The following is a 24,922-nucleotide window of genomic DNA, read 5'->3' as shown; positions in this document are numbered from 1 at the left end:
AAGCCTGCGAGGTCAAAATCAGTCAAAATCAATCAAAAACACGTGTAATTAGTGTTGTTTTAAAGCCTGCGAGGTTAAAGTCAGTTAAAGTCAATTAAAATCAATCAAAAACACGTGTAATTAGTGTTATTTTAAAGTCTATAAGGTCAAAATTAGTTAAAAACACGTGTAAGAGAGAGAGGGGGGAGGAGGAAGAGAGGGAGAGAGAGAGAGAGAGAGAGAGAGAGAGAGAGAGAGAGAGAAGAATAAGAGGCGGATAGAAGCGTACCGGATATTACTTCGGCTAAACTATTAACTACATGATTACTCAGTAAGTCTTTGTTTTAAACGTTTAGAACACTAAAATACAACTGGACGCTTGAGAAACCCTCGTGTAATGTCCCCCTCATCTTTCTTTGTCATGGATTTTGCTGGAAGTTTGCTCGACTCGCACCAACACCATGTAATGTCTCTTACCAGCGGCGCCTTCGGCTGAGCTCCTACTCCATCGCAGTCCAGGTCAGTCGAGAGTGCTCCATCACATTTCAGAATGTCTCACTGCCACGACGAGCACCACGGTCACGGCCACGACCACCCCGAAGGAGCTCATGACCACACCGACGACGTGACTCCTGCCCTCCAGAAAGTCCTTTATGAACAGATCGACTTCAGTGCCTTGACGACATTCAACGAAGCTGAACCCCGCTCAGGAGCCGCCATTGCGCAGAAGACATGGGCACAACGCTTAGATCCCCAGCCCGAGCTGGAAAGTGATGCGGACGAGCAGCTGCTCATGACTGTCCCGTAAGTTTCTAAATAATATACAATGTGAGAACAGTCCTAACAGCGTGGCTGTAGCTTCACAGGCCAAGTCCGACTGCACTCAATCCTCCTCCGCACATCTACCACATCCTGCGCACCGAAGACACTAAAAGTATTTCTCAATCGCGATGACATCGACTTTACCACGGCAGCTGAGCTACAGCCCACACAGGTATTCGAACTATCGCAGACTTCAGAAATACAGGAGATTCCAGTCAAACGTGCACTATTTAATACTACAAGGAGTCTGGCGCTGTTCTTCGAGGACAACTTTGGGGATGGCGACGAGGATGTCACGAGGATGAGCTATGTGGCGTTCAAGGGCGACTTCACAAAGTTGAATAAGGAACCCGTGAGTTTCTTGTACGAGGCAGCGGCCAATCCGTCGGATCATAAGGCGATTGTGGGTACGAAAGAAGGCATGGATAGTTCGCTGGGTGGGCCCGGCGGAGGACGACATGGGATGTAGGACGTTCAAGCGAATTCATGGGGTTATAATCGCCTAATGAGCTTGTTTGGGACGAAGGACGTTGAGTTGTTGCTCAGGATGAAACGGATCCTCAATTCCAAAGAGTTATATTCAGACCTGGCTCCGTCGAGCTTTGACTCGTTCATATGGTTGACGACGGGGTGACAGAGCTTCATGTAGAGCAAGATCGTGTTCATGCGCATCTGTGAGAAGTGGAGAAGTGTTATTGGTTGCAACGAGAGCTCTGTGTGACAATACGTACTCTTTGCTTATAGCAACATACACCCGGCCATATTCCCCAACCTTTCCTTCCGGTGCCAACATAGCGCGCTCAATGCGGCTTATATCATATCATTATGGTGGCCAAGGTAGATAACTTCGCGAGCTTTTGTCAGCTAGTTCATGCCCATAGATATTTTCAAATGTCCGATACCACAGCGCCTTTCTTTTCAGGTTCTCTTCGTGGTGCCAATGATATCGCCATGAACCTTGGTCCAGTCGATGCTCTCGTCTCTCTCCTCGTCGATCAGGCCGCACAGAACTATAGTATCGCCTCGAACGAGCAGCACGCCCATAGCGATCTCCTCGCTGTCCTGTCCCCATTCCGCAGGAGTGATCTTGCGCTCGACGGTATCGGACAGAATGATGTTGCCCTGCCAATCGCAGCTGGTGAGGGTCCCGACAAGGTTGCGGCCATCCGTGATGATCAGGCAGACCTTTTCTAGAAGCGTGTTAGTTGAGCTTGCGGGTATCAAAGTAATCACGGCACTTACTGTCGACATATTTGAGCATTTGAGACATGTCGCGGTTCTAGTAGAGAGGATTTGTTCGAGTATAGGGACAAAGGGCAAGTGAAGAACCGAAAAATTTGAGGAGCAGCCAAAGTACAACACTATATATGCGTAAGGTATCCAGCGCGCGTAGTTTTCGTAGGTAGCTACCACACTGACGTGGATCCAGAATTCACAAAGCTCCAAGCTCTGGCGCGTCGGCTCCCGGCAATTCTTTCCGCCGGCGCGCCGTAGTATAAGAAATCTCCACTGCCGCAACAAAATTCTTCTTCTTCAACTCATTCAAGGACCTCTTTTATTGTGGGAAGCTTTGACTGCTGCGGCTTTTTGGTCGTGGTTCTACTGGGGCTTCCTCTGCTAGAGGCTCGAGACTACAAATTCACCGGGCACCGTAGCTGGAGCTGATCAGGAAGACCCGACAGGGCTCGCCGATGAGATCTTTGTTCCTTACCAACGTTGCTACACATACTTTGTTATAACGAAACCATAAATCATTCATCTTAGGTTTGTGCACTTCTAATGGTTCTAATGAATGTTGAACCTCTTTTCGCTAATTGCATCAATTTACGCTTATCACCATTTCTCATTTCTCTTGACGTTGTGCACGAGCTAGCCAGAAATCCCTGTCATGTCCTTTTGATTATTCAGTTTTGTAACATGGAATCAATGGCTACAAATAGTCTCGCCATCTTGCCCTATTATAGACGCGCGTGTGCTGCTTATATTCCATTGACGTGGCAACATCACTAAAGACAAAACCATAAACAAACAGGCGCTTTCATCTGTTCTCGGATGACTACATGAACATGGACTTCATACCTAGAACGCCATAAATCATAGTAACACGGCTAGCAAAAGTCATTGACAACCAAAATTACAAGACTTCTTCACAGAGCTCGCTGGGTCATGAGCATCTTCTCCCTTAACATCAACGCCTCTGCTTCCATAGCCTTTATCCCAGGCCCCGCGAACCTCTTTGTTGTCCCTCGCCTGCCCGGGCTTCTACCAGCATCTTGCTCAGGCACTCTTGCGAACATCGTGCCTGGCGGCTCGGTCGGGATTGGGGGTAGAGGTGATGACGGAGGCAGAGGCGACGAGGGAGGCAGCGACGTGACAGACATGACAATCGGAATATCAAAATCTTCGTCCATAGCCCAGGGAGGCGGCTCCAAAATAACAATGTTGTGTCTCCCGGTCCCATGCTCGACGCTCAGCTGCTTTGGTTCTAGTATCGGCGTGTCATTGAAAGATACTGGCGCCGGGTTTGATGTAGGCGGAGCTGGCAGAGATGGCTCATCTGAAGAGCCTTGCCGGGAGCTTGGTCGCGATCTGTGTGGGCTGGGTGTAGCTGGCAGTGTTGGTCTTCGCAGCAAAGGCTTTAAATGTGTTTTGGCAGGATTGCTTCTTGGCGCCGTGGGAGTCTCAGGGAGAGCTTTGCTGAGTCGCCTTAGTCTCTTCATTAAATCATTTGGAGGCGGACCACCAGCTGTGGATTGCCTTATCGTGGTGAAAGAACTTCTAGAGTCTATAGATTTCGCGGAATTTGGACCGAAACTGGACGCAGGCGAGCGATGATGGTGGCTTTCTGGGACGATGCTGGGCACGAAAGACGATTTTGGGGCTGCAATGACGGTGGATATTCCGGTCTTATGTGTTGGCGAGCGTCGGATCGGAGTTGCGCCTTGTAACGATGCCTGGGTCGGCGTACGTTGCACACTTCTTCGTTCGACTTCCAGATCTGATGACGAACAAGAGCTGGGAGAGATCATTGGCTTCGATGCAGCACCTCCCTCCGTGTCAAGATGGTTCATAGACGATATTCTGCGTAGCATTACTAGCGGTTCTGGTACCATTTTCAGTGGCAGAGTCGGCATGGGTGGAAGCAGTTCTTCGGTAGGAGTGTTCGCAGTCGACCGGGATAGCTCTGGAGTATCCTCTTCCACGGCATCTAGGGTAGCAAATAGAGGGACCTCCATACTGAAGCCACCGTCAAGGAACGGATTGTGGCTCTCACCCCAGGCACTATACATACTTGTAGGCGTACATGCTCTGCTCTTGGGCATGGATCTTTCTATCGGAGCATCTTCCTCATCCAAGATACTTTTGACACTGGCCATTTGCGCGACTCCCATGTTTGCAGGCACGACTGTGTTGATGTCGAGATCGATGGCATAGCGACTAACATTCATGCCAGACGCTGCCGCTGAATATATCGTCGGCAGCAGGGTTTCTTTTGGTGTATTTAGCGTAAGGTTCTCCGGATCTGGACTGGAGTCGGTCAATATATTCTTGAGATCATCTCTTGCACTCCTAAGAGATGCATTCATGCTACTTCGTGTGCTGATGTCAGCTTCACCGTAGACGCCGCTGTCATTGCTCGTAGTCGATGCTTGACGCGTCATATTGATTCGCCCAGCCGGTTCAGTCAGCATGAAGAATGATCGGTCCAGAATCTTCCTTCGAACATCGTTCCACCGTGAACGAGCGAGATTCTTCTCAAGCTCATGGCGATACGCAGTATGAGCTGACAGTAAAGAATCGAAATCTTGCAGACGCATAGCGATTTTGTCCAAGACAAGCTTTAATTGTATGTGATCCGTTGTATCCTTCACATGTTAGCATATAGATAAACAGCCAGAAGGACATTATCACTCATCGCTTACCTTATGCATCAATTCACCGTCAACGCTGTCCAACTCTTGGGTAACAACTACTCCCATACCTTGAGCTAACTCATCACGCATCTGTCGGACGGTTAACATGAGCACCTCGTCCATGGCCTTCCTCACTTGACAGTAGAGCGAGGCGACATTACTCTGCTACCCGTCAGTCACTTCTGGAAATAGGTCATCATAACCTACTGTGCTGTCAACTGTGCTTTGCATAATTATTTATTTGGCAGGAGTAGACTGTAGGTCTTGCAACATTGCTATATATTATAGAGAAAGAGCACAGTAATACATTTCTTCAACCCGAGATATGGTTGCCTTTGACAGAAACGTTAACGCTCCGACGTATAGCGTCACATCGTGTTCTCCCGACGCATCGACATGGGGTAAGGGGCTTGATCATGACACTTGGGCGGCCTCCCACATACTTGGAGGGTTAACAGGCGCCTCCGGACACTTTTGTAGATGTATGTACACAGTTACGTTACTGTTGTCGAAATTACGAAGTATCACATTTCGGTATGAAGAGTTGAGCAGTCAATGTCCAGGTTATCTCTTCATGTGCTTGAGTTAATAGGCAGATTAGTCCAACGAGACATTGATAAGATGTCGCAGATTCGGCTGAGACCAAATCGAGGTAACATTTGCTGACCAGCGTGTTGGGCGAGAGGGGAGTTGGCGGGCATGCTGCCCATTACAGCCTTGGGGCGTGAAACGCCGGGCCAAGATTCTTGACGGCGTCAAGTTTGTCGCAGGTTGGCCTACATTTATTGAATCATCGCAAGATTGCGCTGGCCGAGTACGCTTGTCTGGTATTATTTCTGCTAACGTATCGCTGCACACTGCACCGTTGGGAGGGTTCGTCTGATGGGGGTTATCCTTTGTTCCAGGAACTGCTCCTGTTTCATCATGTTCACGTAGACAAGCCATGTGATCTTACGGCCAAGCTTCTGTGCAGCAAAGGGTTGTCACGCTTCAGAAAAAGAACAACTGAGTCATAATGGAACAAGTCTCGTTCGTGGAGGAGGCAAGGAGGTTCAGCCATGAGAAAGTTCGGCCCGTGATAGACTCAACAAAAACGCGTCATCACGTGAGCTGCCACTATCTTTTCCTACCCAGTCCCACCTGCAACCATTTCGAGACACCTGCTATGGGACTTTCTACCTCAGTTGCGACCCAGCATAGACTTGGAGCGGGACAACATGAACATTCGACTTTACTGCTACGCTTAGACCTTTGCCAACGAAACGGACAAAACCAGGTGTCTTTCACAGGTTTCGGTACAATGTGACCTCCATGCAAACTGCCTTGCTGTTCGGATATCTCAATCTCACACCAACACATTGATTCAAACTTATCACATACGACCTGTGCATATGACCTATCCACGGTAACTCAACAGTTTCAGTCGCCAGTTCTTACGAGGCTTTGTTCAAGTCATTCTTACTCTCTGGCCCAGACTCAATCCCCAAATTCCAAGTTGTACAGTCTTTGCGATACAGTGAAAATTTCTTGATTAGGTAGAGATTGCTCTGTATGCTTACTTGTGTCTTGTCTCGTCATATGGACATAAGCAATGACAGTGGCTCGAGTCAGTCGTTTGGGTGGGTGTTGCTATCAAATACGTCAGTATCTGTGCATCAGACTTCGGTAGTCAGAAACTTTCGTCGCTAGTTGATAGCCCCCAACAAGACTAATTTCCAAGGCAAATATCGAGAGTCGCGGCTTCGGATTATCAAGCCAGCTGGCTGATTGTCACATGGCATGAGTGCATGTAAGCCCAATCCACTGCAAGAAAGTCTTAACAATCAACAGTAACGGCTTTAACAACAAGGGCCCACCCCAACTATATTTTGAGGCTGAACCTGACGATCGGCTTCCCAGAAGTTTCGGATCTTCAGTATTTTGGACCCATTGCTTGGTCAGCCGCTAGATCGCCATGGCTATTAGCCATCTTAGGATCGCGGAATTTACCGTGACGTATGTCAGGTACAAGTATTGCACGGTGCCTTGATGCACATTCGGAAAACCAGTCTCGGGGAGAACAATGTACTTCAGACCATCGCAGATTTCATTTACTTGGCTGGTCTTCGCAGTCTTCGCGGCTATTTGCCATGCCGTTGGGACACATCGATTGTCTCCAGAGGTCGACTTGGGCTATGCAACGTATCGGGGCGAGCATCTGCCCATCGGCGTAACCCAATTCCTAGGCATGCGTTATGCCGCACCACCACTGGGCGATCTACGATTTCGAGCACCACATGAACCCGTAGCAGAAGCCGGGGTGCAGGATGCGACGCAACACGGTGATATCTGCTACTCAATTGCGAGCGGCGGACCACCCGTGCCGTCGAGCGAAGACTGCCTTTTCGTCGATGTGTATGCTCCAGCGTCTGCGACCAGAAACTCCAAATTGCCGGTTATGGTTTGGCTCTCCGGAGGCGCATTTGTACGTACGTATAGTCATTGAAAGAGACTGTCAATTATGTCCTGCTGATGAAGATAGAACTTTTTAACCCTAACTACAATGGCACAGGCTTGATCAAAGCGAGCAACGATGGTGTTCTTGTGGTGACATTGAATTATCGCGTAGGACCATACGGCTTCCTGGCCAGTGAAGATGTTCGCGCCGACGGGGACCTCAATGTTGGGCTACTCGATCAGCAGAAAGCTCTTGAGTGGGTTACTGAACACATTGCAAGCTTTGGTGGAGATCCGGCTAAGGTGACGATTTTCGGTACATCGATATCCAGCGTGTTCCTCAATATGCTCGCTCATGGTGGCGACAATCGCGGGCTATTCCGAGCTGGTATCTCAGCGGCACCCTATATGCCTTCTGTGTACGAAGTGTCGGACCTCGAGTTTCAATATGAGCAGTTGCTCAATGCGACAGGTTGCGATTCTTTGACCTGTCTGCGATCTGTACCAAGTGAGAAGCTGCAAGCAGCTAATATCTACAGGCCATTTCCAAGTCAGACTCAAGCTCCGCTTTTCCCCTACATGCCAGTCGTCGATGGGAACTTGCTCCAAGGTCAGCCTTCAGCGCTCTTGAAAGCTGGTAAGATCGCAAAGGTTCCACTCCTTACAGGGACAAGTGGTACCGAAGGAACAATTTTCGCTCCTCAGGCCAATACAACAAGTGATATCAATGTGTTCCTCCGAGCTCAATACCCTCGACTGACGGATGAGGATCTCGCTGCGATCAACTGCCAGTATGAAGACATCCCTTATGGATTTACACCACCTGGAGTGAAAACGAAGGAAGCTCCGCTCTTCTACCGCGCAGCTGCCATTTATGGAGACGTAGCGTTTGAATGTCAGGCATATGAATATTCAAATGCCCTACAGCAGACCGATATCCCGGTATACACCTTTCTCGACGAGATCCGCGATCCTGTCGAAGTTGCAGCCGGATTCATTGTACCGTACACATGGGAGCTTCAAGGTGTCTGGGGACCTCAATATGCGACCAACTACGTCGCTCTTGAAGGCGCAGATGCGTACGAAGGCATCAACGCGAAAATGGTTTCGACATTGCAGGGGTATTGGACAAGCTTTGCCAAGACTGGAATGTCACCAAACACATATCGGGCCAAACATTCGCCGGAGTGGAGTAAATATGCGCAAGGGCGGGAGATGAGATTAAGAACAAATGAAACGCGAATGGAGGTGGTGAGTCAGAAGCAGCTGGAGCGCTGCCAGTTTTGGAAAGGATTAAGGGACAAGACGCAGTTGTAGGTTTGAACAGACGTTCGAAACATGTATGAAATGACCACGGCTAGTTCTTTATCAAGGTGTGTCGCTCGATGGATGATTATGCAATGTGATAAATAAATAAAAAATATAATCCGGAGTTCAACCACATAATTAGCTCGATGCTCCGTATCCCAGATTGGGCAGTATTCCTTTGGAGTGTCTCGCAGAAGTACTTCGCCTTCCATCAGACACGTCTGAAGCTATATCTTGACGCTTCACATCCGCATGTAGTGAGAGATAGCCCGATTAAGTCGTCACAGATGTCAGGTGCGCAGTGAAAATCTGCGGGGCACATTGCTAGCTCTGACTGATCCTGATCCAACAAGTTGATCAGCAGTCAAATGATGGGAAACTGCTAAGCCTCACTACGTAATTACGAGGAAGACGACATATCGACCTTGCGAACACAGGGATGTCCAAAATTCTGTGCCATCCACACTACTTGACAAGAGTGTTCGAAACTTTGAATGCGATGCCTCTATGTGATGTCTGCTGTAGGACTTCCTTTTTCGACCTTCCGGTCTTTCCTACATGGCTATGGCAACATCTTCCAGTTGAATCGTACCACCTTACCGTGTACAAGAACTTACCGAAGGCCAATCTCGAGCATCTAGAACTGGGATTAGAACACCACAAGTCGCTTGGGCTTCTGAGTCAGGCCGCTGAGACTTGCGATATCTGCCGTTTGATCGATTCAGAAGTGACACGTACGCTCGATACCTTACACCAGTTGAGCACGGGGGAACAAAAGAAGTATCTCGATCCAATTGGGGAGCCAGAAGGACAGTTGTGGATATGTCGACGGAAGGAAGGCGCTGCCGGGTTCATCGTCCTGTGCAAGGCGTCTAAGAGAGACGAGGTCTGGCAGGTAGCTGCGGGAGGGTACTGTGTTGATTATGGTATGTGATCATGTTCACTTATGCAATACAGTCTGACACTCTATGCAGATAGCCCACTCAAATTCCAGTTTCGAGGTCGTGTCGTCCACAATGATCCCACCACGACTCGTACACTGCTCCACATCCAGGACTGGCTATCTACCTTCGATAACCAAGTCGCGACCACAAGCCAGCTACCAGTGCGTGTAATAGACTGTAGTGATTCTTCATCTGACGTCATGACCGTAAGACTTCACGAAACCTCCGGTGAGAGGGCTCGATATGCTATTCTAAGTCATCGTTGGGACTCAGAATCAGAGATCTGGGACTCAGCGGTGTCACAGGACAAGTTACGAGCTGGTATCAGTCTTACTGAACTAGCTCAGTCTTACCAAGATGCAGTAACTGTTGTGCGCGGTCTTGGAATCCGCTATCTCTGGATTGATAGCCTTTGCGTTTCGAAAGATGACACTGGCTTCAATCGTGACTCTCTTACCATGTCGGATCTCTACAGTCGTGCATACTTGACCATAGCCGCTACGTCTAGTGAGCGTGATTCTGAAGGGTTCTTAGGACCCAGATCTGTCAGGCACTACGCGACTATCAAGTATCACGATGATGCGGACTCTGACGTATTCGTATTTCCTGTATCGCACGAACTGGCCGCCTCAGGTCAACATTACCTGAATATGCGAGGAGAGCCACTTTCGGATCGGGCATGGACTCTCCAAGAGCGATATCTGTCCCCGCGAACCATCCACTTTGGCTCCTCACAAATCTACTTCGAAGACAAGAAAACGTTCGCGACCGAAGATGGCTACGTGCATCCGATCCCTCTCAACTATATTGGTGACATAGATGACACAGAGGAAGTGCCAGTGGAGACCGCAAGATTGTTCAAGAGTTGGCGAGGTCCCTGGAGCTGGTGTTCCATCATCTCTACATATGGCAAGCTCAAGCTATCGGATCCCCTGGACAAACTACCAGCATTGGCCGGTATAGCACGCTCTCACGAGCCATACCGCAATCTTGGGCACAGCAATGGGCAGAACTATCTCGCAGGGCTATGGCGCGATAATTTCATCGAAGATTTGTGCTGGCAGTCTGTAGGGGGCAAATGTAAACGCTCACCGGTCTATCGTGCGCCTTCGTGGAGCTGGGCTGCCCTAGACGGCTATGTGTCAATCACAGCACTCGGAAAATACATTGACTTGGCTGTTGTGGAAGAAGTACAAGTTGAGAACGTCAACAACGATCCATATGGTGCTGTTACTGACGCTCGCATCAAACTTTGGGCTCCACTACTACGCTTAGAACGACCAGAACGAAAATCGGAATGGGAGAAGGAGTTACCGTCCTATGTCAATATTGTGTCCATCTCGGGCTATGAAGAGTCACGGTGGTCCTTCATTGCTGATGTACATGATGAAGCCGTGCCGGAGAAACTTGCTGGGGTTGATCTTGGTCTACTTCTCCTTGCCTACAAGAAAGCCGAAGGAAGTGAGGACTGTCGCTCTAATAGATGTGGTGCTGGCTCAACTGCGATGGGACTTGTCGTTCGGCACAGTGCAGGTGAAAAAGAGTACCAGAGGCTTGGCTGGACGGTCTTTAGAAACGACCAATTGATTGAAGATTTGACTGTTCGGAAAACAACCGGTTCGTTGTCAGTGGTCGTACTGGTCTAAATGAACACCGGCGTGTTTTGTTATCAAATTCAAAGACTCCTATCGATATGTAATATGCTTAAGTGTTATAGTTCACGTTTTCACTTATCCTCTATTGTCTATGACCCTAATCCACATCACCCAAACTCAAAGCATCCAACATATCACGAAGCTTGAGTCTCTGCATCAATCCGCCTTGTCTCGAACAAAGCAGCAATCCGGATTACATGCCCTATGTTCCAATATCTGGTAACCCGCCGCTCTTCAATGGCATAAACACCTTCTCCCACAACTCACTCCTCTCCCCCAGCGTATACGTCAAGTCGACATCTGCCAGACTCGCCTCATTTCCATCGGCATTGACCCCTGAATCCAACGTTTCCAATTGTGAGATGACATGCTCAAGCCCTAATGCCTTCCCCACTGACTGAGTAGCACCAGCATCAAAGGCTGCATGGACGATATGAACATGCAAATGATAGTATGTCGGCTGATAATGGAAATACAACTTGATTTGATCTGCATCAATGGCCGGATACAGCTTCGTTGTCGATGCAAGCAGCTTGTCACGCATGTGTTTAAGCCAGGGGACGTGCGATTTGCGCAGATCGCGGATCGACCAGATATCGCGGCGCTCGATGAGGCAGAGGAGGTGGAGGGATGTTAGAGTCTTACGATCCCAATTACTGTCTGTATTAGGATAATTCTCTCTGTCTATTGGTCGGTTTTTGGGAGGCGATGAAAACATACAGATCTGGAGCGAGTAGAAACCCTTCTTCGGTGCCGCTTTCGCGATACATCACATCCTCCTGTTCGGCCATGCCGTCGATGATGTTGAACACCCAGTTCAAACGACCCTCCTCACGCATGCGCTGTGCGTACGGTCGTACATACTTTGTATAGATCTCTGGTGTTTCGGTTACAACACGCACCTCCTGAGACGAGTACTTCTGCACGTGTTTTGGAGTACAGGGGTAGATCAGGTTGATCTTGAGATCTTGGGGCTGCTGCGATGATGTATCTGGTGAAGCGGACGCGCTGCTAGCCATAAACCAGTTATAAATATCATTAGCGCCGAGATTTTGAATCCGGCTCAGACTAGACGAGAGGTTTCGGAGGTGAGCATCTTCCACAGAAAATGCAGCGCGTTCGACAATGAGTAGAGCTGGTTCTGAGTTGATCTTGCCGAGAAGAGATATACGACGGCCTCCCTGATCTAGACCCAGGTCAGTCTCTGGACAAGGGTATGACTGTATCTATTGCACCTTGATTGAGGAGACGCTCGAAGACGAATTGTGGAATAAGGGCTTCTGCTTTCGCAGGGGCTGATTCTTTCATTCTTGCTTTTTCCTTGCTCTTGACAGTCTTGCCCGGAGGATAGTTGCCGGATGGAAGAGCTGTCGAAACAAGATGATGTATCTAATGATCTCCGATATCTCTCACTCAAGCACACACAAGCAAGAAAGGCTACTTTAGGAAGTTTGTTATTATTCGTTCTTAACTGACCACTTGGCCATTTGCCCCCAACCGCGGGGTCGTTCTCAATTTAACGCGGAACCAAACATTACGTCACACTGTCCACTTGAAGGCGCATTTTTCAGCCCTGCATTAAACTTACGAACAGCTCTGAGTCTTCTTGAAATTCATCCTCTACGAATTCAACGTCCCAAAATCCACGCTTCAAATCTACCAGCATGTCCACAATAGACGACCCCGACGTCCCACGGACAAACAAACGCTTCGTCCCTCTAGGTACATTCACCCAAGCACCCCCCGCCCCCCCGCAAAACCCTCCATGGCAACACGCTGACTCCAGGCCCCCACAGAAAACAACCCGGAAGTGATGACCAACCTGATGACCACTCTCGGCCTCTCCCGCAACCTCGCCTTCCACGAAGTATGGTCCATCGACGAGCCGTCCCTCCTCGAATTTATCCCACGCCCGGCGCACGCCCTCCTGCTCGTCTTCCCAGTCACGCAAGCATACGAAGCGCATCGCATGTCCGAGGACTCGTCCGCACAAGACTACTCCGGTAGTGGCGATGCGGAGCCCGTGGTGTGGTATAAGCAAACCATCGGGAACGCATGTGGATTGATCGGACTGTTGCACGCGGTGTCTAATGGAGAGGCGCGAGAGAATATTGTGCCGGAGTCCAATTTGGCGAAGTTGCTGGCTGAGGCTGTGCCGAGGGGGCCGTTAGAGCGTGCACAGTTGTTGTATGAGAGTAAGGAGCTAGAGGCTGCACATGCTAGTGCTGCGTCGACAGGGGATACTGCTGCGCCGTCTGCGGACGACACTATTGATCTGCACTTTGTGTGTTTCGTGAAGGCGGCGGACGGGCACCTATGGGAGATGGATGGGCGGCGGAAAGGACCTCTTGACAGGGGCGATATCGGAACCGGTGATGTATTGAGCGAGAAGGCGTTGCAATTGGGACCAAGGGCGTTCATTGAAAGGGAGAAAGAGAGTGGCAATGAGAATTTTAGCTTAATCGCGTTATGTAAGTCGTTGGACTAAAGAATATTTCGGAGAAGACAAATAATTACCATTGATGAATGGCAAGCGAGTCGAATATGTTATAGGTCAGGTGTGCAGGAAAAGTATGCACATACGCATTTCATCGAATAGGAATTCGCCAACCCGCCGAGTGCCCTATGGCTATGCTTCGAGAGCAAAGGATCTGACGCCATAATTGCACAACCCAATAAAACACCCTGACTCCAACCGGTTCCTTTGACTTGATATTGCTCTTTCCTCACGTCTCTGCCACAGGCTACTGCACAAACCGTGTGCCCATCAACTCATCCACATACGCCCTTTCTCTCGTTCCCTCCTCCTTCAGCAATACAGCCAAAACCTCAACCGGCGGCTCCAAGCCAAGCTTCTTCGCTCTTTTCCAGCGCTTTATGCGTGCTATACCAACACAAGGCTATGAACTTGTCAGTAAGGAGTCCTCACCTATCTCCCATCTATTCCATATGATAGATTCAAGGAAGAGAGGGGCCAATCAAGAAAAAAGCTCACCCCAAACTTCGCCGCAATATCAAACTCTCTCAACACCTTCTCCTCCGTGCTCAAACCACCTTGATGCACCCTCTTCGCAATCCTCTCGCGCTCCTTCGCCGCCCAATACTTCCGGATCCGCGCATCGCTAATCTTCAATGCCTCGGTCTCGTTCTCGTCTCTGTGTGCGGTCTCCGTCTCTGCCTTCACTGCCGGCGCAACAAACGCCTCGTGTTCTTCTTCGTATTCTACATTTACGTTTTCTTCTTCGTTTGTCTTCTGTTTGGGAACCTCCTCTGCTTTGGCCGGTGTTGCAACGTCGATCTGTGCGCTCGCAGGCTCGTCTGCGGGCGTCGGCGAGATGGAGCGCTTCGCAGGCGCACTGGCCTTGAAGTATTTCGATTTTGTAGCTGTTTGGGCGGCGCCGGATTTTGTGATGCGTGCGCCTTGAGCACCGTGGAATGCGAGGGTGGATTGGGCTGTGCTGCTGGTGGTGGTGGTGCGTTTGCTGGGGCGTTTGGGAGGCATTATGGGAGTCGTCTTAGAGGGGTGTATACTTGTATTGTCGATAAGTTAATTGTGTAAATTAGGCCGATGTGGAGCTGATTGTCATTTGAGTAATTATGTCGTGTGTGATATCTAGAGACGTTAAGGATCGGTTGTAGAAGGGGTTCTATGCACTGTGGAACCTCTGAGCTTGTCAGTCAGGGTGAACCGTGCGCGATGATGAAATGAGATGCACTAGGCATGCCCGGGCAACGCGCGAGCACGTGGCTTTGATTGGTCGAGATCACGTGCTCTGCATAATGATAAAAACATTCAGTGTTTCCATGTTCAATGATGCTTAGTGTTGTGTGAATGATGCAGGAATGTATAGCATGTATAGTTCTTGCCAATAAGGCACCCCTTCCGGTGGAGACAAGCCCATAAAGCTGATACAAATACAAGAGCCGACGCTTTCGAATACCCACTTCAAATAGCACCTGCAATTTCTCTCCTTCAGATAGTGCTCCAGGCATATATGTGTAGTAACGCAGCCCCGAAAGTACAATTTGAACCGAAGAAAAATGTTGACAGCAGAGCGACAGGACCTCGTTGAATGCAAAGCCCCGTTTGAGTCCCGCACGTTAGATCATAACAAACTCATAAACTCGAATATTTCCCAATCAGTGTCCAAACTTCGAACACTGTCCATCAAATGTGATTTCTGATGATCGCCTGAACGCCGAACCACACCATTTGACCGCACACAGCCGGTCATTGAAAGCGTTCCAATCATACTCAATCGTAAATATCATCAAGCAAGGAGGGATCCTCTAGCCGGAAAGGATGTCCACATGCTTTATATGCTTGGAAACCGATACTAATAATTACTACTGCCTCGAATACGGCTTGTTCATAAGGGCAATTTCGCGACAGACAGTCGCCCATTCGAGCTCGCGCTTCAGGGGCGCACCGCACTTCAAGCGCTGGTACTCTTCCCACTTGAGCAACTCGTAGGTGAATCGCAAATGCGGTTGAATGATAACATTCAAGCGTCGTGCACGGACGAAACAGCTGTCGTGATGAGTATGCGTTTGCTAATTCTTGGAAAGGGTACGTACTATGCACGAGGAAATGAAAGGCCCAGCTCACTCATGACCTCCGCGATACATATGGTCGCAGACCTGGATACACCAACGCGACAGTGTACAAGTGTCGCACTCCCGTCTTGCTTCCCGCGTTCTATTATTCGTCAGTTCGTACATCCAGAACGGTCTGCCGACCGACGCACCAATGAATCGCAAACACTTGTCGAATTCTTCCGTCAACGGATCAACACCATTATCTTGTACTCTGTCGATGTACAACAGGTTCTCCGTGGGCCATGAATTTTCCTCTCTCGCCCAGTTAATGGGTTCTCCCACACTAAGAATGCGTTTGATGCCGAGCTCTTTCAGCATGTCTGGATTGTTGGCGTGTCCGAGATTACCCAGGTACATGTATGGTAGGATACGACTAGGTAGACTACCGTCGATACGTGCTAGCCACTTGGGGTCTTGGATGGATGTGATTTCGCCCTTCCATCGTGGAGATTCTGAGAGAATTCGAGGCTGAATGGCTTTCAGCAACGCAACATCTGTCGGATACGCAAAGAAGTTCCGGCCTTTCTCAACGTGGAGCTTGATCCACGCCTCATGGACTGTGAGGCCCTCGGCATACATGAAATATGCTAGACCCAACAGTGACGATTCGGTGTACCCATCTGCGCAGTGAATCAAGACCTTGCGCTTGAGATTGAGTCGCGACATCATAATATTATCGCCATCTTCATCTTTCGAGTCGTTTATAAACTCGTCTTGCTCATGAACAAATTCATATATCCACTTGCACATCTCCATTAGCCCATCAACCTCCATGTGCGACCAAGTTGGGGGAAGAATGCTTCCGGACGAAAGAAAGTCAAGATGAAGAGGCCATTGGCCTTGATCTTGTGACGACTTTAGCGCAGCGTTGAGTGTACTAGTTTCCGAAACATGGGCCAGATCGCTTGCCTCAATGAGAACATCATAGTCAGATTCACCAGGGGAGCACTCTAGCATTTGGTCCGGTGTTGGTCCAAGGTACACTCCTTTGCTGATCTCGGATGCTTTTGACATTACACACATCTCAAAACGTTCACGGTGGACTTCATCCGTTAGTTTGGAAATGTACAGAGAGTTCCGTGTAGCTTACAAAAGTCGATTGTCTGTCCCGTCGTCTTGCCCTTCGAATCTATTGCAACGACTGAGCCATAATTCGCCTCAAAGATGTCGTAGCTGTCTGTGGAATAAGGTCAGATACTATGATATTAGACACCCATAGTCACACTTACCAGTCACTGCGAACGTATTGAACACTTGAGGTTCAGCTCCCGCAGCAACATGTCGCTCCCGCCAGGCTATCTGCGCCAATGAGATCTGCTTTGCGAGATTTATGACCTGCCGAGACGGAGTGATGGAATCGCCGTAAACAATGATATCCGAAACCGCGGCCATCTTAGCTATCTGTATTTGGAAGTTTCTCACCGAAAAGCCGTCCTTGGGGTCGCATTCGATGAATGACGCTTGGCTATCGTACAAGTTATGCGAGACTAGCAGCTCTTCCGGGGCGATTGCGCCCTTCAACTTTGAATGATTCAGGTCACCACCGGCCTTCACAATGGTTATTCCACGGATGCATTTTGGTGTCCTCCTCAGTGCCTTTTTCCTTTGGACAAAGAAGGCCAGTTGCATCTGGTTTTCGGCATGTAGACCATGCAACCATGGAAACACTTGTTTGGTATCTGGTAATGGCTGTGATGAGAACTGTTCCACAGCTTCGACCACTTTCTTTGCATCGATTGAGTATATGGGAGGCTCCTTGAAGATGTGAGTGAAGTTATCGGGAGGATACAGTACTGAAGAAGATTCAATGATGGCATTCTTGGTTGGCGGAGAGGCTGGGGGAGTCTCCAGACCTCTCCTAGGAGTGGGCCCCGGCGAGCAGAACGGTAAGTGTTTGTTGGGTACAGGCGCGGGAGTTCCTCTCGTAGAGGTATTGAGCGTGAGATGCGGCGGAGGCGTTGCGGTGCGTGAGGGTAGCGCTGGACTTCGAGCTACAATAGCAGCCATGATTTTAGGCTGTTGAGATTCGTGTGCGAGGTTTACTCAAGGCTCGAGTCTATCTGGTACAGGAGTAGGCACAATTTTTCGCTTGGAGGGTCTGTTTTCGTGGAATGTAAGGTGAACTGTCGGAGCTGTTGAAGCCAACGAAGGTACCTACAAAGCAACCCAGGCAGGGATGTCTTAAGGCATTTGTGTTGAATCTTAAACGCAAAGACTGGCGTTGGTAGCTGGATATATCCTGAGAGCAACAATAGAAAGGCGCATGGGTAGTGGACGATGGTCAATATTTTGACACAAGTCGTGCTATGCTGGCACGGTGTGGAGATAGAGTCGTGGTGACAGGGAGGTGGTGAGAGGTCGAGATTTCAATTGCGATGAGTTGTACTCTTACAAGACAAAGCAGCAGAAAAGGAGGAATCAACGAGTGACACGGGCGAAAAGTGGTGGATGGAGTGAATCGTATACATAGATACCACACGGCGGGGCATGCGGAGAGCGCTAGATCTAAACAGGTTTAACTAATTATAGCTGCATGGATTCTTGTCCGACCGTGCACTCCACTAGATTTCTGCCAGCTGCAACCAGAAGACTCTGAAAACACGTTATCCTAAGGCAGGATCTCTTAAGGACATAGCGACGTCCATTACACGAGTGTATGTGATCTCTGCACACAACGACAGAGAAGGCAATGCCGACTGAAGTAACGTGCAACAGGTGAAGCAGGCAGCCGACAGCACAGCAGCCAGCACAGCATTCGGCTGGCAAGTTGCACAAGTTGCAGGCGTCTTAGCGCCCGGGGCGGCCTGGGCTGGGCTACCAGGGTTAACATGATTAACAGATAGCGGTATGGTGTTCGTGCGAGGGGGGCGAGTGGAGGGTGTAGCGTGCCAATCCCGTCATTTGTTTGTTCGCCTGTCGCTCTTATCTGGGCTCTAGCCAGTGAGCCAGCCAGCCAGTCAGCCAGCCAACAGAGCCAGCGAGCCAACAAACACATGTTCCTTATCAGCGATCGAATTTCTCAGCAGCCGCATCTAGCATGATTTCTGACTTCAGCGGTATTCGATGTCGCGCGTTCCTGCAGCCACTTGTTGGTGTCGTGATCGGATCGATTGACTCTGAGAAGATCATCATCGTTAGCAGCAGTATTATCGCGTGTCTCACACCCTCAGTGCTATTATGTTGTGCATTTGCTGTTGCTGTTGCTGTCACTGTGAGGCCCACCTATTCACGACGATCGACTGATTGTCAGTGCTACCCCGCAGTCCCACAGCCAGGACCAGGGAGGGAGTGGGCTGGGATTCTCGGCCGCCACGTCTGCTTGCTCTCCCCACTATCAGCGCTAGCGCGAACACTTCACAGCTGTGGCGCTGATTTTCGTTATTATTAAGTACGGTTACCCTCTGGCCCATCATCTCCACTATGCTCTGTCGTCTCCTCCACAATGTTGTGACATATGAGGTTATAGTTCCTTCATCGGGGCTGTGTTTAAACTCCAGAGTGAGATGACCACGCGGACTTTGCCTGTTCAAGATCTCGGAGTAACCTCCGATGCTTACTGCTGCAGCTGGGGAAGAGGAGGGGTACAGGTGTCATTACTGGTGTGACGTGTTGCCGATTCTGACAATCCGCAGCACGACCGTGGAACGCAGTACCATCGTGTGATCAGAAAGATAGTTTCTGAGTTTCTAGCTGTCAATGCTGATCCTCCTCGGCCTCGACACACTCTTCGCCCCCAGCATGAGATCGCAACTCAGCCGCCAACCGCTGAAGATAGAATCGTCGAATGTCCCTGGGTATCCCATCGAACGATCGTACCAACTTTTCGACATCTCTTCGTCCTTGTTCGTACGATTGTAGGTCTCGATTGCCGTACACGTCTTTGCCCATCGCATAGCCCGTCTCCAGGTTTCTGAAGAAACAATTCACTGCGACACTGTTTCCTGCTGTTGGCATGGCTCCATGCATCCACATTGGAGGTATGTATAAGATGTCGCCAGGTTGTAACTTTGCATCGACAGGACATGTATGAGGAATTATTTCAGTACCAAATACATCGATATTTGAACTTGATGACCCCGGTCCAAAACCAAGAAGATCAACATCGCCTGGCGGATACAGCCTTATGGTCTTTGTCCCACGAACCTGGCATAGAACGTTTGCTAGTACATCATAATGGAGCCAGAGCCTGACAGGGCCAGATATCCTCAGTGGCGAGCTATGCAATGCATCCTTGACTCGCTGCAATGCACCTGGAAGCTGGAAGTCTGCGGCAAGACCTGGGAAGTCCAGGTCGAGCTTCGTCGGTTGTTTGAAGGGCTGCTTATTTGAGACTGAACGGAGGTATAGTTTCTCGCCTGATTGAATGGCCTTGATAAAGTCGCCAAAGGCCTGTTTGACGTATGAAAAGTTCTTCTGTGAGAAAGTCATGCGATTGTTTGGGCATGAATGGACTATGATCTCTGTTTCGGCACCAATATGCTCAACCAAGTACTCGTGCGTCCATAATTCGGTACAAGAGCCTACATCAGACCCACGGATGATGACGGGTTTTGCATTGGTAACGATCATATCAAAATCTTCCTTGGTGTTGACCTTGATCTCCTCAACCTGAGGGATGCCACCATAGACCTTCTGCGCATCGTATACATGCGGTGAACGCAATATATTCTTGCGTCCTAGTGTACCAAAATCTTCTACTAATGAGTAGCTTGTTCGATTATGGAAGCTACCAAAAGAGAAGCATACGGCACCCCCGCCGCAGATGAGAACTTCGTACATATGAGCGATATCGTATTCTTCGTGAACGCCTTCAATTTCTGAGATTTGTATATCTTGATCGTCAGAAACTTTTGTTGCTGCACATCCAATGAGAAGTGGTCGAGGATTCCTGATGGACGTAGCCGGGAGACGTTGGTAGCACCCTTTTGTTAGGACTCTGCAGGCCGAAGGGTGAACGGCATCTTCTATTAGTCTTTCGACGAAATTAAGCCAAACAATTTCCTCAGACGCGGGTATAACGCCATTGTGGCTAATACCCCCAACAAGCATAAAGCTGTAGCTGGCAGATGATACAGGAGAGTGCTGACTGGAACCAGGGACGGCAATGAGGTTTGCGCCGAATCGACTATAATTAGCCCCTTCTATGGCTTGGGCGATGCTAACAGAAATTGGCCTACAAGACACCTGCGGGCCCTGTTCCGTAAGATTAAATTGCCATTCCCACATGTCTGTCAGGACTATTCCATTCTTGTCCATGCCCCCAAAGAGAATTCCTCTATCACCTCCAGGTCTCCGGCACATGACACCGCCAAATCGGGCAGGAGGGACGTGGTCCTTTTCACGCAATGTGATTTTTACCCATCCCGCAAGCTTCGACCAGTACCTCCATTCACTGAGTACTTCTCCTGCTGCAGTCTTCCCACCTGTCGTTAGGATTCCGGTAGAAGTAGGAACGACACAGTGTCTGAAGCGGCCAGGCTGCAATGTACCACACAGCGACCATTGGTTATCCTCAAATTGATAACAGTCTTCGAACACGGTCTTGGGGGAAGATCTTCCACCAGCCATGAGCAAGGTCCCGTTCGATTTGTTCCCAAGCTTTGTGATAGTGTGGCTCACACGAGACTCAGGCATGTTGCTTTGTCTCTCGGTCAAAGTCCACCGGATAGGCGTATCTGTTCCTGGTACTTCCAGGCCCCTGGACCAGACGTCTTCGGATGTTAGTCGACCATGTGCACCAAGGCCACCGGAACAAACGACCTCGTTCTGGCTCCTCACACACGCCGCAAACCGACGGACACCTGCATTCGTTCCATACTTCGCTTTATCGGTAAACTCGATTGGAGAGAAAGATAAAGCCTTTCGTGGCTCTTCCACCGCATCCGTGGCAGAAATCTTGGGCGTCCCGGTTTCGTCTGAGCATTCCAATTTCGTACGCAAGGGTCCATTTGACGCGATCAGCAGGAAGTAGTGGCCTGCAAAAAGAGCAAACTCTTCCCACTCATCAAAAGGTTCCGCAATGTCGAGTGAATGCCGTTGGTGTGTCTTTACTATCTGAAGGTTGTTCCACAAAGTCCAGAGACTTTGTACCTGCACACTAGGCCAGCCGAGTCTTCCAAATCTTTCCCGGTGGTCTTCAAGTCTTGGATATCGCGGTATGGCCTGTAGCGGAGTGCCGAGCTTGTTAAAATGCGCAAGCATTGTAGCTGCGAAGGGGTGACTAGACCCATCCGGAAGGTACTGCTCTAACATGCAGAACTGTGCTATACACTGTTAGCTCCATATGCAAGCATATCAGACAGTCTATACCATGCTCAATGGTATTCGCCCATCTAATCAACGCATCTGCATCATCAACTCGCATATACGTCATCGAGACTTCTGCAATGAAGAGAATGCTTGTTCCACGCAGATTGAGAATTTCCAAAAGCAATTTCTCGAATTGCTTCAGTTCCCGGAGGTCACAGCCAACGAGAGCATACTTTTCGCCGCAGGTGAGAACCGTGTTACTCTCAGGGCCCACGCTGGACAGAGCTGGTACTTCCTGTTGAAGTAAGGGGCTACGAGAAATGAACGACTCTTTTTTCCGAATAAGATCCGGGTAGTCAACATCAACAAAAAGCGTTCCCTCACACCTCGTAGGGTATCTATGCCAGAATTGCCATGGTAATGGATCGCTGTTGTGTGTAAGACTAGTCCACGAAATATACAAGCACCTTACTATCCACAGCCAAGATTCACGACCGCCTTGGGACTTCCTTGATTCTCATCAAGGAATTGTAATACAGTATGTTCCACAGCTTGCATACGTAGCCAGTAGCCACGGTTTATTAGGGGATGTCTCCTTTGAAACCTTGCAGTCACGGGTTCGTAGAAGTCGGGCTCATCAGGGTAGTACAGCTTAGAAACGCTCCTCTTTGATACAATACTACTATCATTTGTCTAGGCCAGTCAGCCCATGCTGGTCATGAGGAGGTCCATAGACTTACTTACACCCATAATACTGTCGTCCTCCTGTTGCTTGATCCTTCTCAAACGTGCAGCCTTTGCTATTCTGCGTTTCTCTGCCGAGGCGCCAGCTGGTGTTTCCACGCATGGTGCTGCCATACCACTTTGATCAAGACTGGGCATCTCGAATGAAACAATGCTGGCTAGAAAGAGTCACAATAGCATCTCTACTAATTAAGGTGTCGAAGATTTTCGATGACGTGCCGAAGTTCTGCCAGCCAGCCCACCCAGCCCCGCTGGTAGAGCACGGATCATGCAGGCCCACGCAGAGCTCATGCAGGGCAGACTGCGAATGATGTCTTCACCAGCCACTTCAAAGCTGCCTATCCAGGCAAAATACACATCGTGAACATACAACTCTATGGTCTGCTTGACGTCTGTCGCCCTACGGTGACTTTTCTATAATTACATACCAACGCGCATCTGCCTACACTGCCTCAGAACCTGTCTATCCAACCAAGCTTATCCGACTGCGGAAGTACTCGTGTTTGCAATGAACTTCGTCACGTTCAACCAGGACCGTACACTTCTTGGTGTTGGTAAGTTGGCTGACTCCCAGCTTACAGCACTCTCTAACTCCACAACCAAGGTACTACCAAGGGTTTCAGGCTCTACTCTACCGAACCTTTCTCAAAATGCTTCGAAACTGAGGAGGGTGATATTGCCCTCCTCGAGATGCTATTCTCCACTTCACTTGTTGCGATAAGCCTGTCACCGCGACTTCTCCGAATACAGAATACAAAGGTAGCTGGCGTTTGTCGTGGAATACTGCCGCCAGTGAGGCTAATTCCATACAGAGACATTCTACGATATGCGAGCTCACGTTTCCTTCGAGGATTTTGGCCGTCAGAATGAATAGGAAACGCCTGGTGGTTGTGATGGAAGGAACAATACACCTATACGATATCAGTAATATGACCCATCTCGGCGCATTAGACACCTCGCCCAATCCAAATGGTATGCATATCTCTGCGCGCTTTTAGAGGCCCGGCTCACAGCGCTACAGCTATCTGCGCGTTATCTCCTTCCTCCGACAACAACTATCTCGTTTATCCCTTGCCACAGAAAGCCTCCTCCTCCGCCTATACACCACCATCACATGCTCCTCCGAGTCAAGGGCACGTAACACCATCCTCTGGAGAGGTTCTGATATATGACGCAACAAGGAAAGAGGCAGTCAATGTTATCCAAGCCCACCAGACACCATTATCCTGCGTGGCTTTGAATAACGAGGGATCGCTTCTGGCAACGGCATCAGAAAAGGGCACGATCATAAGAGTTTTTTCTGTACCGGATGCCCAAAAACTGTTCCAGTTCCGGCGTGGTTCGATGCCTTCCACAATCCAGAGCATGTCTCTCAACTCAACGTCCACATTATTGTGTGTGTCGTCGGCAAGCGATACTGTTCATATATTCCGCTTGTCAGCTGCTGCTCGACACACACGAGGAAGCAGTATCACCTCGATATCAGATCTTACCAAGTCTTCGGTAGATGGGCGTAGCTCAAGCCCTAGCAGCGAAGAGACAAGGTACAACTCATTAATGGACGCCAGTGGGGTGGACACGACACACGATCGAAAAGCCTTGAATCCGACATTTGCGAGCATGATCCGACGGACATCTCAAAATGTTGGAAAAACTTTCGCAGCCACTGTAGGTGGTTACCTACCAAGTGCTGTAGCAGAGATCTGGGAGCCGTCGCGAGACTTTGCCTGGGTGAAAATCCCCAGATCACAAAACCCATCCAACACCGGGCCGGTACGCTCTGTAGTTGCATTGAGCAACAACGGTCCACAAGTCATGGTCGTTACGAGCGAGGGCAACTACTATGTCTTCAATATCGACCTTGAGAAAGGCGGCGAGGGAACGCTGGTAAAAAGTCATTCGTGAGTCGTGCCTGGCGTCCAATCATATTACCACTGACGTGTATCATAGCATTATTGGCAGTAGCGACATCCTCGGACGGTCCATGTTAGATGATTGATTTAATTAATATACCCCTTAAGAGACTCCAGGCGCCATATTGAACGCGTTGACAATCGCTTGCAAGGCTTTTGAGCAGACATTGACTCTTATGAACTGCCGTTACATAGCATTATCCGGCGTTATTGTTTGGTTTACTATGCAGTATGTGAGACCATTCCAGTTACCCAGGGTATGCGACCTCGATTGATTTGTGTGTATGAGGTGGACCGCATGACTACATAGCTTGTTAGAGATATCGATATTAATAACGTTACTGTTCGATTAAACCACA

The 24,922-nt window shown here is 49.3% G+C and overlaps 11 protein-coding genes across 11 annotated transcripts; 5 read left to right on the top strand and 6 right to left on the bottom strand.

Annotated features, from left to right (window-relative positions):
* Positions 1 to 375: 375 nt before the first annotated feature.
* EJ05DRAFT_533363 (DUF1000-domain-containing protein) lies at positions 376 to 1,663 on the top strand. Its single transcript, XM_033749121.1, has 2 exons — positions 376 to 783; positions 838 to 1,663. Exons 1-2 carry the CDS (start codon positions 530 to 532, stop codon positions 1,268 to 1,270), a joined length of 687 nt encoding a protein of 228 aa, XP_033596304.1. The 5' UTR covers positions 376 to 529; the 3' UTR covers positions 1,271 to 1,663.
* Positions 1,355 to 2,209, bottom strand: EJ05DRAFT_479879 (Sm-like ribonucleoprotein). The gene is made up of 3 exons (XM_033744759.1): positions 2,044 to 2,209; positions 1,533 to 1,991; positions 1,355 to 1,473 (listed from the first exon to the last, which is right to left on the bottom strand). The coding sequence occupies exons 1-2, from the start codon at positions 2,069 to 2,071 to the stop codon at positions 1,720 to 1,722; spliced, it is 300 nt and encodes a 99-aa protein (XP_033596303.1). The 5' UTR covers positions 2,072 to 2,209; the 3' UTR covers positions 1,355 to 1,473; positions 1,533 to 1,719.
* Positions 2,210 to 2,879: 670 nt separating this feature from the next.
* Positions 2,880 to 5,075, bottom strand: EJ05DRAFT_157144 (uncharacterized protein). Its single transcript, XM_033739381.1, has 2 exons — positions 4,725 to 5,075; positions 2,880 to 4,667 (listed from the first exon to the last, which is right to left on the bottom strand). Exons 1-2 carry the CDS (start codon positions 4,836 to 4,838, stop codon positions 2,949 to 2,951), a joined length of 1,833 nt encoding a protein of 610 aa, XP_033596302.1. The 5' UTR covers positions 4,839 to 5,075; the 3' UTR covers positions 2,880 to 2,948.
* A 1,324-nt stretch (positions 5,076 to 6,399) lies between these two features.
* On the top strand, positions 6,400 to 8,506 carry EJ05DRAFT_157093 (triacylglycerol lipase-like protein). Its single transcript, XM_033739380.1, has 2 exons — positions 6,400 to 7,183; positions 7,237 to 8,506. The coding sequence occupies exons 1-2, from the start codon at positions 6,778 to 6,780 to the stop codon at positions 8,466 to 8,468; spliced, it is 1,638 nt and encodes a 545-aa protein (XP_033596301.1). The 5' UTR covers positions 6,400 to 6,777; the 3' UTR covers positions 8,469 to 8,506.
* A 180-nt stretch (positions 8,507 to 8,686) lies between these two features.
* EJ05DRAFT_479878 (HET-domain-containing protein) lies at positions 8,687 to 11,276 on the top strand. The gene is made up of 2 exons (XM_033744758.1): positions 8,687 to 9,385; positions 9,434 to 11,276. Exons 1-2 carry the CDS (start codon positions 8,899 to 8,901, stop codon positions 11,047 to 11,049), a joined length of 2,103 nt encoding a protein of 700 aa, XP_033596300.1. The 5' UTR covers positions 8,687 to 8,898; the 3' UTR covers positions 11,050 to 11,276.
* Positions 11,048 to 12,529, bottom strand: EJ05DRAFT_469465 (mRNA decapping hydrolase). Its single transcript, XM_033742911.1, has 3 exons — positions 12,294 to 12,529; positions 11,779 to 12,244; positions 11,048 to 11,714 (listed from the first exon to the last, which is right to left on the bottom strand). Exons 1-3 carry the CDS (start codon positions 12,364 to 12,366, stop codon positions 11,261 to 11,263), a joined length of 993 nt encoding a protein of 330 aa, XP_033596299.1. The 5' UTR covers positions 12,367 to 12,529; the 3' UTR covers positions 11,048 to 11,260.
* Positions 12,530 to 12,597: 68 nt separating this feature from the next.
* Positions 12,598 to 13,861, top strand: EJ05DRAFT_469462 (cysteine proteinase). The gene is made up of 2 exons (XM_033742910.1): positions 12,598 to 12,780; positions 12,855 to 13,861. Exons 1-2 carry the CDS (start codon positions 12,723 to 12,725, stop codon positions 13,544 to 13,546), a joined length of 750 nt encoding a protein of 249 aa, XP_033596298.1. The 5' UTR covers positions 12,598 to 12,722; the 3' UTR covers positions 13,547 to 13,861.
* Positions 13,707 to 14,721, bottom strand: EJ05DRAFT_157057 (uncharacterized protein). The gene is made up of 2 exons (XM_033739379.1): positions 14,054 to 14,721; positions 13,707 to 13,958 (listed from the first exon to the last, which is right to left on the bottom strand). Exons 1-2 carry the CDS (start codon positions 14,558 to 14,560, stop codon positions 13,803 to 13,805), a joined length of 663 nt encoding a protein of 220 aa, XP_033596297.1. The 5' UTR covers positions 14,561 to 14,721; the 3' UTR covers positions 13,707 to 13,802.
* Positions 14,722 to 15,405: 684 nt separating this feature from the next.
* Positions 15,406 to 17,664, bottom strand: EJ05DRAFT_504447 (dual specificity protein phosphatase-like protein PPS1; the record flags this gene model as incomplete). Its single annotated transcript, XM_033747571.1, has 5 exons — positions 15,406 to 15,589; positions 15,637 to 15,757; positions 15,807 to 16,700; positions 16,748 to 16,834; positions 16,887 to 17,664. The coding sequence occupies 5 exons, from the start codon at positions 17,662 to 17,664 to the stop codon at positions 15,406 to 15,408; spliced, it is 2,064 nt and encodes a 687-aa protein (XP_033596296.1).
* Positions 17,665 to 19,033: 1,369 nt separating this feature from the next.
* Positions 19,034 to 22,788, bottom strand: EJ05DRAFT_533358 (LCM-domain-containing protein; the record flags this gene model as incomplete). Its single annotated transcript, XM_033749120.1, has 4 exons — positions 19,034 to 21,920; positions 21,967 to 22,334; positions 22,379 to 22,599; positions 22,651 to 22,788. The coding sequence occupies 4 exons, from the start codon at positions 22,786 to 22,788 to the stop codon at positions 19,351 to 19,353; spliced, it is 3,297 nt and encodes a 1,098-aa protein (XP_033596295.1). The 3' UTR covers positions 19,034 to 19,350.
* A 163-nt stretch (positions 22,789 to 22,951) lies between these two features.
* On the top strand, positions 22,952 to 24,911 carry EJ05DRAFT_469453 (WD40 repeat-like protein). Its single transcript, XM_033742909.1, has 5 exons — positions 22,952 to 23,204; positions 23,255 to 23,409; positions 23,463 to 23,622; positions 23,672 to 24,551; positions 24,601 to 24,911. Exons 1-5 carry the CDS (start codon positions 23,159 to 23,161, stop codon positions 24,647 to 24,649), a joined length of 1,290 nt encoding a protein of 429 aa, XP_033596294.1. The 5' UTR covers positions 22,952 to 23,158; the 3' UTR covers positions 24,650 to 24,911.
* Positions 24,912 to 24,922: the final 11 nt, after the last annotated feature.

This window comes from Pseudovirgaria hyperparasitica, assembly GCF_010093815.1.
Source record: "Pseudovirgaria hyperparasitica strain CBS 121739 unplaced genomic scaffold EJ05scaffold_18, whole genome shotgun sequence".
In the NCBI taxonomy this organism is placed as follows: Eukaryota; Fungi; Ascomycota; class Dothideomycetes; order Acrospermales; family Acrospermaceae; genus Pseudovirgaria; species Pseudovirgaria hyperparasitica.
The sequence above is the reverse complement of the archived record's forward strand: the minus strand, read 5'-3'. Positions and strand labels throughout refer to the sequence as shown.

Excerpts from the sequence above, each read along its gene's own strand:
- EJ05DRAFT_469453 (XM_033742909.1), top strand. The coding sequence starts at position 23,159 with ATGAACTTCGTCACGTTCAACCAGGACCGTACACTTCTTGGTGTTG. Across the intron at positions 23,205-23,254 it reads CCGTACACTTCTTGGTGTTG|GTACTACCAAGGGTTTCAGG; the intron begins GTAAGTTGGCTG and ends TCCACAACCAAG. Across the intron at positions 23,410-23,462 it reads TCCGAATACAGAATACAAAG|AGACATTCTACGATATGCGA; the intron begins GTAGCTGGCGTT and ends AATTCCATACAG.
- EJ05DRAFT_479878 (XM_033744758.1), top strand. The coding sequence starts at position 8,899 with ATGTCCAAAATTCTGTGCCATCCACACTACTTGACAAGAGTGTTCGAA. Across the intron at positions 9,386-9,433 it reads AGGGTACTGTGTTGATTATG|ATAGCCCACTCAAATTCCAG; the intron begins GTATGTGATCAT and ends CACTCTATGCAG.
- EJ05DRAFT_533363 (XM_033749121.1), top strand. The coding sequence starts at position 530 with ATGTCTCACTGCCACGACGAGCACCACGGTCACGGCCACGACCACCCC. Across the intron at positions 784-837 it reads CAGCTGCTCATGACTGTCCC|CTTCACAGGCCAAGTCCGAC; the intron begins GTAAGTTTCTAA and ends GCGTGGCTGTAG.
- EJ05DRAFT_157144 (XM_033739381.1), bottom strand. The coding sequence starts at position 4,838 with ATGGACGAGGTGCTCATGTTAACCGTCCGACAGATGCGTGATGAGTTA. Across the intron at positions 4,668-4,724 it reads ACGGTGAATTGATGCATAAG|GATACAACGGATCACATACA; the intron begins GTAAGCGATGAG and ends TAACATGTGAAG.
- EJ05DRAFT_479879 (XM_033744759.1), bottom strand. The coding sequence starts at position 2,071 with ATGTCTCAAATGCTCAAATATGTCGACA. Across the intron at positions 1,992-2,043 it reads AATGCTCAAATATGTCGACA|AAAAGGTCTGCCTGATCATC; the intron begins GTAAGTGCCGTG and ends ACACGCTTCTAG.
- EJ05DRAFT_157057 (XM_033739379.1), bottom strand. The coding sequence starts at position 14,560 with ATGCCTCCCAAACGCCCCAGCAAACGCACCACCACCACCAGCAGCACA. Across the intron at positions 13,959-14,053 it reads ATATTGCGGCGAAGTTTGGG|CCTTGTGTTGGTATAGCACG; the intron begins GTGAGCTTTTTT and ends ACAAGTTCATAG.
- EJ05DRAFT_157093 (XM_033739380.1), top strand. The coding sequence starts at position 6,778 with ATGTACTTCAGACCATCGCAGATTTCATTTACTTGGCTGGTCTTCGCA. Across the intron at positions 7,184-7,236 it reads CTCCGGAGGCGCATTTGTAC|AACTTTTTAACCCTAACTAC; the intron begins GTACGTATAGTC and ends TGATGAAGATAG.
- EJ05DRAFT_469462 (XM_033742910.1), top strand. The coding sequence starts at position 12,723 with ATGTCCACAATAGACGACCCCGACGTCCCACGGACAAACAAACGCTTC. Across the intron at positions 12,781-12,854 it reads CAAACGCTTCGTCCCTCTAG|AAAACAACCCGGAAGTGATG; the intron begins GTACATTCACCC and ends AGGCCCCCACAG.
- EJ05DRAFT_469465 (XM_033742911.1), bottom strand. The coding sequence starts at position 12,366 with ATGAAAGAATCAGCCCCTGCGAAAGCAGAAGCCCTTATTCCACAATTC. Across the intron at positions 12,245-12,293 it reads CGAGCGTCTCCTCAATCAAG|ATCAGGGAGGCCGTCGTATA; the intron begins GTGCAATAGATA and ends ACCTGGGTCTAG. Across the intron at positions 11,715-11,778 it reads TTTCTACTCGCTCCAGATCT|TAATTGGGATCGTAAGACTC; the intron begins GTATGTTTTCAT and ends TAATACAGACAG.